The following is a 10,771-nucleotide window of genomic DNA, read 5'->3' as shown; positions in this document are numbered from 1 at the left end:
GGTTTGTTTGCAAGCGTTTCCTTCTTGTCTCGTCCCACTTTTTACGCGGCCATGGCCAAAACATTAAAAATCTTCCATGTGCCGCAACGGAAACGCTTGTTACGCAGGCTAACTTGAGTGATGAAAGTGAAGACAATGAAAACGACAAAAGCAGGTGTCAGTATGTGACAATTGCTTAAATTTTCCTGATAAGTGCAAGCATCACTTCCATCTTGTTATGTTTTTAATACCTTTAAGTTTAATATAACGAAAGAAACACACGGTTGTACACAACTACAACTCGCCGCTGTGGTTTTAATGCATTTACAAATGTGGTAAATCACGTGAGCCTAAAGAGCGGAAAATTACATATCTTAACAAATCTTTCGTCTATAATCCGCACTTCAAATAAATGGTTTCTTTCCTTCATTAGTCCTTTCACGGGAACAAATGAACCCAACAAATTGACCTGCTCCCAACTGTGTGGCTTTGTAACTCAGTTGGTAAAGCATTGCACTGTTATCGCAGAGATCATGGCAGTTAGCTTCAGTAAAAACTCGCTGGAGAGGCACTTTTCTAAAATGGCGGACGAAGAAGAAATTCTCCTCCTTCCATTGCTGCAACGTAGAAGAAGATGACGGCGACAAGAGAAAGAGAACGAGAAAACAGGAAGAGGTCGTGTTGGGTAAGGGATATTTTTTCGAAAGAGAAAACAAGAAGCAGACTTTCATGATCTGGTAAAGGAACTAGAACATTTTTTCCAGCAAAGATTTTTTTTATTCATATCCTGGAAATCAGCTGACGATTTGTCGTAATCGCTTCTCGTAAAAGCAGTACCTAGGCACTATTAACTCGAATATCCGTTGGCATCAAAAACAGTTGACACTTCGGTCTGCAGCTTCTGTTTGAGTTGCACCTGGTTTACACAATCACGAACGCGACATAAGTATAGGCATAAACATAAGCATAAGAAAATGGAAGAGATTCCACAGTTTTTAATAAGCAACTTTATGCTTATGCTTATTTCACTCCGGGTTTCACGTGCCACTGCTTATGCTTATGCTTATGTAACAGTGTAAACCAAGCTTTAGAAAACGATAGCCTTTCGCCAGAGCCTGGTTTACACTGCACGCCGAGAGCTCTTTACTGTCACTAAAGTTCTCAGCCTTTCATCAACTTGTCTGTAATCAATATTTTCTACTTCTTTTAAATATACGGCTAGAGATAAATAGAAAATACTCCCTACAAGCTACGAAATAATGGTTAGAATTTCTTGTCGACAAACAGTTAAATGACAAAACGCCGAAACACTATTACGAGCAAATTCTTAGAATACAAAAGCATTCAAGGTTTTCAATACAATGTGACCCGAAATCACGTGGTAATGACCAGAGAGAGCTGGATTACTTCAGCTTGTAGTCTTCTAGGATTTTCCTAAATGAGTAAACAGATCAAAGAGAGTATCTTAAATGGTCCACTGTCTTCATTTTGAGTCACATTAGAGCGTTACCAGCCTACGTTCGTTCTTCATCTTGCTACGTCCTTTCGCCCAAAATATCGCATCGATCTCTCAGGCTCTTTTTCCTGTTTTCAGTAACATTGAAGTTAAAACGTCACCTGGACAGACAGGTAGATTCTCGGGCTTTGTTTATTAAACGTCTGAGGACATAACCATTTTCAATTCATTACTAGACTCGGTTTGATAAGGCTTGGAAAAAGCCACAAGTATGTCCATGCATTTCTCTCTTCCAAAGCTTGCCGCTTGTACAAATATTTGTTCTGAAAGAGCCTTAGGTCCTCGGGAATATTTTTTTTCAAATTACCTTCTACCCAAATACCCAAGGAGCCGCAATTTTTTGGACTGATAAACAAACCACTGACATGGCTTTTCTTGTCGAAGTTTGGAAACGTTCAATCTAACAACAAAATGATGTCGAATTGTTTCATTTTTTTCCAATTGACAAATTCATTTTCCAAGCTGGCAATAGCATTTTTCGAATAAAGGTCTTTTCCATCTTCTATTTTGGTACTTACAGGAGGCCGCCATTGTAAAGGTCTTTACAAAGGAGTGTTTGCTTTCCGCCATTAAGATCAAGTGTATGCCGCCATTAAATCCAAAATGGCTGCACCAAGCAAATTTAATAAAGAAATAGGTGATCATTTCATGGATGACTTGCGTGAGTAATTTAACACTACTTCCACCTTTTCGAATCAGTTACGTAAATGCAGAAATTTCGCACAATTTGTAATAATTAACATCCCTTTGCCGCCAAAACGGAGGTTTGCTGTATGGGCAACGAGGTATCTCCGGCGGTTTTCCAGATCGAGCCGCAGAATTACAAGATGGTTTCCGAGGTAGGGTGAACATTATACTGTTTGCTTCTCACTTTGGGAGTCGACGGCTTAGAGCCTCCGCTGCTGGAGAAACTCACCTCATCAGTCTCTATAATAGTGTCGTGTCCAGTAAACTTCATGGCCCCATTCGCGTTTCGATGCCCACCAGGAGTGGAGTGCTTTCCGACTGGAACATCTAACTTGCCATGGAGTGTGTGAGTCGAAAGGGGCGACGCGGTTTGACCTCCTTCCATAAGCACATTTCTCTCCAACAACGGAGACTTGAGAACAAGGTTGTCGAGGTTTTGATAAGTCGCTGCGCTAGCATTCTTTGCATCCTCTCGTTTGCTTAGCTCAAGTTTGTAGTAATACTCGAAGTTGGAGACGATGACTGGTACAGGTAAAGCAATCGCCAGTACACCCGAGAGCGCGCATAAAGCTCCCACTAATTTACCTGGTAAAGGAAGAAACGAAAGAAAAGCATAAGGCAACAGTGAAGATGCGGTATTTAAGGATTGACACTTTTGGAACCCTACCTAATTATAAGAAGAGCTCAAATCCACCTAACAGGTGCAGAGCTGGCACAGCAGTGAGAGTAGTCACCTCCCATCAATGTGGCTCGGGCTCGATTCCCAGACTCGGCGTCATATGCGGATTGACTTTGTTGGCTCTCTGCTTTGCAAGGAGAGGCTTTTCTACGGGTACTCCAGTTTTCCCCGCTCCTCACAAACCAACATTTGATTTGATTCGGGTTAATTTGTTGATTTCAGTTTACAGTTTTCCCCAATTAATTTTCCAGCGCTAGAAGACTAGACACTGAAATAAAGTTACTTTCCTTTCCTTAACATCATTAAACGAGAAGGGGTACGTTTTCCTTTAGGCCGTATAGCACTTGTATTTCAACAGAGATATCGATTAGAGTGTAATTTTAATTTGCGCCATCCATCTTTTTTCCCCTGTAATCCATCTAAGAGTTAGCCTTAGCAATGCAAATGGAACACACATGAACAGAGAAAAGCTCGGACCATTCCAAGAGCTTACGCACACCAGTGTCCCAGTTGGTTAAACATCGGGCTTCCATGTGGGGGGTTCGAATCCTGACCGGATCAAAACTCAGGATCTTAAGATAACTGAGGAGAAAGTGCTGCCTTTCTTATTTCATCTGCAGATAGTTAGACTTTCGAGTCTTCTCGGATAAGGACTGTAAACCGTAGGCCCCGTCTCACAAACATCTTCCATGTCAGGAAATTATCAGTAGGAGCCTTCTTCCGTTCCCTTTTACCTTTTCGGTCGGTTGGACACACCAAGTTATTTTCAAAAACACTTTCCCGGGAAATATCGTTTCCCTGGTTACGGTTAGCCAATCACTGCTGTAGATTACGCATTTACAATTGCGTATAAATTAGCTCTGGCTGAAACATGGCGGACAGACGGGAATCGGAAAGATCAAATTCAGAGGTAGAGAATAGCGAAGGAGATACGGATAAATGGTATTCAGGTGACCACTGTGACTGAGGGTAAGAGTCAGAGTGAGGGAGTTAGAAAGTAGCAAAGAAAATGATGGACACAAAGAAGCGACTACTCCGAAGGATTCTCGTCCGAAGAAGCGACGGGATGGCACGGCTAAAAAAGGATCCGGAAAGCGAACCAAAACAACAGCCTTAAGCTCTCTGACGGAAGAGGAAGTGCGGAGAAATTGGCATCATGCATTTTCTCAAGAGAACAGACCACTAGGGCTGAGGAATCCATCTATTTTCTACCTCCTCTAAATTTGAGCTTTCAGATTCCCCTGTCTGTCCGCTTTGTTTCAGCCAGAGCTAATTTATGCGAAATTGTAAATGCGTGATCTACAGCAGTGATTGGCTAACCGTAACCAGGAAAACGCTGTTTCCAGGGAAAGTGTTTCAAGAAATAACTGAGTCTGTCAAAACGCCCGATCAAGAATTCAATTCGGGGGAAGGCTCGTACTGTTGAGCTGCTGCCCGTGTTGATTATTTCCCTGTGGGACGTTAAAGAACTCATTAACTATTCGAAATGAGTAGAGGATGGAATTCCATGTGTTGTGGCTACCCTTTGTGAGTGCATGGGTAGGTGGGTATAGCAGGTCCACATCCGCTCTCTAGCTGCCAAACAAACCAAACGCCGCTCAGACGGATCGCATTGGAATAAAGATAGCAGTAAAAAGCGGTGCACTCTTACAGTTAACATCTTTTAAGACTGATTTGCAAAAGCGCCCCAAAAGGAGTCAGAGTAGTGCGATCCAATGCAGTAAAAATCCAACATCGCCATTGTCAGCAATTCTTACGATTTCGATTCCGACTCCGTCGACTACAACCAAATGATGATAACGATGATAAAAAGTGGAAACTGGGGGCCACCCGTAACAACTCTAACTGGTTGACAGAACTGTTCTTGAAACTAGGGATTCCGGCCAGCAACATCGACCGGTAGTCCCCAACCCAGAATTGTCGATCTTCGATAGAATACGGCTCATCAGTTTACGGTATTTTCTATTTTTAGAACGGCTACTGCTATTTTGCTTTTAGCACGGGCAATAAATCGCGTGGTTGCCTGGTTTTATGGACCAATCAGACGCGTCGTGGTCATCAGACTCAATCTGATTGGCCATTATTTTGGCGTGACATGTACATAATAGTATTTCATCTATTATTCCACTATTATGCCATTTTACCATATGTGATCACGAGAACGCGCAAAATATGATACCGTAATACACTGTAGTGTCCCGGTTTGACGGGTTTAGAACAGAGCAAATACGGACGGAACTGGAGTTTTTCAATGAACGAAATTGTTTTCAACACCATGCAAAGCTTGAGAATTTAGCTTGTCATCGCTTGTCACTCGTCATTTCGTTTATCCAATCAAATAAAGGACATTTGGCTGGCTCTTTTGTGCTGATTACATCGGTCGCACGCGTCCTGAAGGACAGATGAGGCAATTTTTTAGAAACACTCTTACCAAACAAAATTGAAGCAAATTAACACTTTTTTTTTGTAAAGTGGAATAATAAATCTCTCGTATTTTTCTTCTCGTAAATACTACGCAACTCGCAAAATATCTGCGCGTATTATATGTTAAACCATTTAATAAGATGTATTTATTATATCTTTCAGATAGTACGCACGCTGTGATTGGCTAAATTAGCGGGCCGTATCCTACAGTACGGCCCGCTGTACGACCCGCGACAGCCCGCTAAATTTAAAATTTCGATGAAACATTCTCTAGCAAGGTTTTCATGTCGTTTCTGTTATATTAACTTGTAAAAGTGTTTGAATCTTGCAAGCAATTATTTCAAATCGCCAAGAAGATTTAGTTTTTCGGATTTTGACAAGGCAATCTTTGTGGCAGTTGAACGTTCCGCTTGACTATACAACCTCGTTTTCTTGGTCCGTACTGTAAATACGGATCGTCGTGTTTTTTCCCGTTGATTTATGGCCTGCGGGCTTCGCGGGAAAAAACTCGGTCCATAACTTACAGTGCGGACCTCGAACTTGGTTAATAAGAGGTATGTAACACCGTAAACAGATATGCCAAGGTCAAATAAGAGGGATCGACACTTCTGGGTGGTGGACTTTTGCTCCGACCCATTTAACCACTGTCACTGTCTCCTCCAAAACCATATTTGCAGTAGAGCGAGTTTCAATCCAGTGTCGTAAAACCAAAACCAAATTAAAGTAATTACTTTGGCCAATCAAAAAGGACGGAGACAATCCAGTAAACCAATCAAAACTCGAAGTAATTATACGTAGCCGACACAAAGCGCGGGAAAATGTGCACGTGCGAGCCACGATTGGTTTTGCTTTCACTTCTGGGCTCGGTTCCTCGAAAGTCGATTAACTTAATCCAGGATTAGCGTAAACTTTTGTTTCACGTTTTCGACTTTTTGTTGAAAGTTTCTTTTGCTTATTTTTGTTTTTCAAAATTGACGTCTTCTAGTGTAAAGTTCTGCCAAAAATCTGCGTTGAACAGCATTTGGCAGTAGAGAAATAAAATGCTTGGTTAGTTTTTAATCTGGGATTAGCGTTAATCGGCTTTCGAGGAACCGGACCCTGATCGGTTGAAAAAGTGGCGCGAGAACTTTGAACCAATCACTGATTGAAATAATGCAAAACCAAAGCAATTCGCCAATTACTTTCAACACTTAATTGAAAACCGCTCTATTCTTAATCTAATTTTATCGAGTGTCTCGTTTGTTAGGTTTCATTCTATCAGAAGCGTCTATACAACTCTGGAAGGTCATAACTTCACCAGTCACAAACGACATCCAACTTAAATAGAGATGATCGGATGTTTTCGTAGAAAAGGACAACATATATATATGTAACTGCGTTTACCCTAAACTAAAAATAATGCCAACTTTTACCCTTACCTTATTGTTGGAAATAGGCAGCAAAGACTTAGGACGCTTTCCATTTGTAAGAACTGGCCGGTCGGACTGGTCCGTCCGTGAATGGAACGCGCGAGTTTTGAGAACTGGCAGAACTGGTTCTGGCCAAACCGGCCTAGCTCATTGAGTAGGGCCGCTCAGTTCCCTCAGTTCTGCGAGGAACGCCGGAAAATTTGTACGCGTTAAAAAATGGCAGCAAGTTCATCGCAGACTTGTGGTGAGTATTATAAATATATTTTGTGCATTGTTTTGGTTGAAAGGAAGATTCCTTTTTCTGAAGTGCCTTGTGAAGGTATTCATAAACAAATTTTATTTCATTGCAGGACTAGAGAACGAGGAAAAACTTGTGACGTGGACAACAAAGAGCACAAAACAATTGATTTCCCTTCGCCGGGAAAAAGCCGGCCTCTTTGACAAAGGCAAAGTACGAAAGAAAGTCGCTTGGGATAAAGTTGCAGAGCTCTTAACCCTGCCAATGCACTGCGACACACTTGACATCGTAACGTCGAAACGATCAGATATTTGACGGCAGGTCTCTTGGTTCGCAAGGGCCCATATTGTCAGAGCTATCTGTTTTCTTTCTTCAATGGGCCGCCGGCCAAATGCATTTCCCTTCGGAATATGCTCACTTGGTGCTAACAATTGAGCAAGAAGTTCAAATGTCGAGGATGACATCCGGAAACGGCTTCTGTGTCCATCGCAATGATAGCGAGGAACCGTGACCTTAAAATACTGCACAATTCTTGCTAATTCACGCCGAAAAAAAATACAACTAATTGAAAAAAACAAAACTTCGTCTTCTGCATCGTTCACAAAAAGAGTATCCTCCTCCTCCAGCGAAAGAAAGTCGAGAAAAAATGTCGGAGGAATGTTACAAACTCTCGTCGCAACATCCGCCATGTTGTTTACATCAGCTCTTGCGTGTATTCCACGCAAGAATTGCGTGAGTAATCGCGCGGGCCAGCCTTGACCTTTCCATTTACACCGATGAGAACCAGTTCTTTCGTGCCGGCCAGTTCTTACAAATGGAAAGCGCCCTTAGACTTAAAGGGAAACTTCGTGTTAGATGTCAAAACTGAGTGTGCATCTAATTTGGTGCATTTCAGGACATACTGGTAGGTGTCCTAAGAGTGACACTAATAGATTTTTGTCTGTGTAAAGCCAGGCAATTTTAGGTACTTGTCAATGGGGGACAGTTCGGAATTTCACGTAGCCTGCGTAACTGAGGCAGGGGGAACGAAGAAGCAGTGATCGTGTACGTCATGCCTGTGAAAGAGCCAAGGTGATTTATTCAGGCAGAATATATAGAGCATGTATTTTCAACATCTGTGTCTTCTCTTTCAAGCAAGGAAAGGACGCAAATCTATCGAGAAACGTGCTGGAGCCCAAAAAATCACTATTATTTAGGAAGCTTCGAGCGCCCCGAATGAAAATTTTGGAATTCTCGCATCAGCAATCGTTTCCCCCGCCCTAGCCTTCTCGCACCACTCGAAATCTCTCACGCTCCGCAAGAACAGAACCGCCAGCTACGTAGGCTAATTTTACGCTAAACAAAACTGATTAACAATTCACGATTAGGCAATCAAACGAAAAAACAAACAAACAAACAAACAAACAGAAATCTTACCCACAGTGGTCACAGGATAGATGTCACCATAACCAACAGTTGTCATGGTAACCACCGCCCACCAGAACGCGGCTGGAATGCTGTTGAATTTTAAACCGTTTTCTTCAACCTCAGCGTAATATGCGGCGCTTGCAAATAACACGACCCCTATCACTAGGAACAGCATCAACATAATCAGCTCGTTTATGCTGGCGGTAAGCGTGTTGCCCAAGATGTGTAAGCCCTTGGAGTGTCGCGTTAATTTGAAAATGCGACAGACACGGATAACTCTCATGACGCGAAGAATACCAATGGTGCCCGCGGACTCGCTGGACAAGCTGACGGTGACGTAAAACGGGAGTATCGACAGCAGGTCGAGGATGTTCAGAATTCCTTTGAGGAAATTCACCTTATTTGGAGATGCGATCAAACGAATCACGTACTCAAAAGTGAACCAAGAACTGCAGATGGCATTCATCACAAAAAACACATGAGCTTCATGCCTTAAGGAAGGGAGGGTCTCGATGCAAAAAATTACAATCGACAGGAGGATGATTGCAAGAGAGAATATTGCAAGACACTTGGCATGTACAGACGAGCTAGGATACTCGAACAATACCCAAATACTCCGTAGTAGTTTATTCTGAGGCAGTTCCTCCACCTCGCTTGTCTGGTCGGTGCCCTCCTCGGCGTCTTCGGCGTAGGCTGCCTCTTCGTTTTCTCTCTGAATCTCGTCAGTAAGCTGAAAGAAGTTGAGCTCTTCGATAAAAATGTTCATCGGAACGTGAAGCGGGCGTTCTATAAGACCGCCCGATTGATAATAATACAAGATGGCCGTGAAAGCACTGCGGTGTCGATCGAAAAAATACTCGTTCTTTTTCTCGTCAAAGTATTTTTTGCGCTTCTCCGCGTTTCCCAGCAAGGTGTTGGGAAACTGATTTAGAGTTTGCTCGAAGGTCTCGAACTTTTTCCCGCCAATGTTGAGGGTAATTAGTGTCGATACCTTTTCTTTATTCGACGATGTTATGTTCGTGACTGAGTAATCACGTGACGTAGCTCGAGAGCGCCGATAACTGAGAGTCACTGCTGCGGCAACCGCCATCGACATGGACACAAAAAGACTGGGAGCTAAAAATTCACTAGCGATTCAACTCTGCAACGTGTTTTACCAGCTTCTTGAGTTTTACGTTCCAAAGCTAATTGATCGTTGCGGGCTTCAATTCACCTTCAACGGTATTACACGCCATTTTTCTAGGTTCTGAATTCAGCAGTCATTTCCACCTCTCCTAGGCAATGCTTTGTAAAGTAATTCCACAAAACAGGTTTCTTTCAATCTGTGTTTGATTGCGCCGAAGGCAAAAATTACTTTTTAAATTATTAAATAACTCAGCAAGAACCTTGTCTTAGTAGTTTGAATCTTAACACAATCGATTATCTTTTATATCCTTTCTTTGGCTTCAACCAAACAACCTTGATTTTTCTCCTGATTTTAAAGTAGTACAAAATAATACCGATCCATTCTCCGAAAAAGAAAGAACTTCTAAGATGAAACGGATAAATTTCGTTGCTTTCTTTGATCGAGGAACATTTGTCGTTGAATCATTTGAAAATAACAAGTTTGACCGTATGTTGATTACAACTGCCACATGTGATCTTGCTAATTGCAACACTTGGTGACTTGGTCAGTCAGCAGGGGCCGTCAATATCCCATTTCCAATTTCTTCGCGAGTCTTTCCTTTTCCAAAAATTCCTGTGAAAAAAAAAAACATCGACGAATTAGTTCAAGGCAAGGCATTTCATCAAAGGTGCAATCCTCGTTTTTGATTCTGCCTCACCCTACGAGATGAAAACAAATATCTGGAAATAAAAATCAAATTGGTCGCTTCAAGACTGTTGGTCTTAATAGGTTTGCATTCTCTTTTGACGACTGTCCAATTGCAGATGGCTTTGTTCGCTTTACTGTATGTGGCAAGCGGATAGTCATTTCATACTTGAAATTACTAATCGCTAGGGGGGCTTATTTCTCTTAAATCGTGCAATTTAAACTTAAATTAGTGGGAAGTGAAGCGCCCATGCACACATACAAACACACACGAAAAACAATAATCTTACGAGAGCGTTAAAAACAAGCAAGAAAGGAATAAATACATGAATGTTTTTTCGGTTACTCACTGCTGTCATAAACGTCTCTACGATTTTCCTTCAAAATGTGGTTGATTTCGTCGTGAATGGCTTTAAAGTTGCTTAAAACAACACTTGTGCGAAAAATACAGGCAAAGTAATGATATGAAGCCCTAGCCAATGCCATAAAAAGGCGGAGACCGAGAAGATTTTTAGACAGTATTCATTTTTAAACATCTTTCTCTCTCAGGATGGTGTTGTTTTGAAATTTTTGCCCGCGATGACGTCTTTTTGATTTTGTATAAGATTGTCGATCTTCGTTT

The 10,771-nt window shown here is 41.9% G+C and overlaps 1 protein-coding gene across 4 annotated transcripts in view; it reads right to left on the bottom strand.

Annotated features, from left to right (window-relative positions):
* Positions 1-289: 289 nt before the first annotated feature.
* LOC137975427 (potassium voltage-gated channel subfamily A member 1-like) overlaps positions 290-10,771 on the bottom strand; it is a 29,835-nt gene continuing 19,353 nt past the window's right edge. For 3 of the 4 annotated variants that reach the window (XM_068822552.1, XM_068822553.1, XM_068822549.1), the window contains 2 exons: positions 8,349-10,077; positions 290-2,767 (listed from right to left, as the gene is read on the bottom strand). In XM_068822552.1, the coding sequence (XP_068678653.1) occupies positions 2,316-2,767; positions 8,349-9,435 (1,539 nt within the window). In that variant the 5' untranslated portion in view covers positions 9,436-10,077 and the 3' untranslated portion in view covers positions 290-2,315. Of the gene's footprint in view, positions 2,768-8,348; positions 10,078-10,499 lie in introns of all 4 variants that reach the window. The other variant, XM_068822551.1, reaches the window with a different exon arrangement.

Source organism: Montipora foliosa, chromosome 11, assembly GCF_036669935.1.
Source record: "Montipora foliosa isolate CH-2021 chromosome 11, ASM3666993v2, whole genome shotgun sequence".
NCBI lineage: Eukaryota > Metazoa > Cnidaria > Anthozoa > Scleractinia > Acroporidae > Montipora > Montipora foliosa.
Note: the sequence above shows the minus strand (reverse complement) of the source record. Positions and strands in the feature narration are given on the sequence as shown.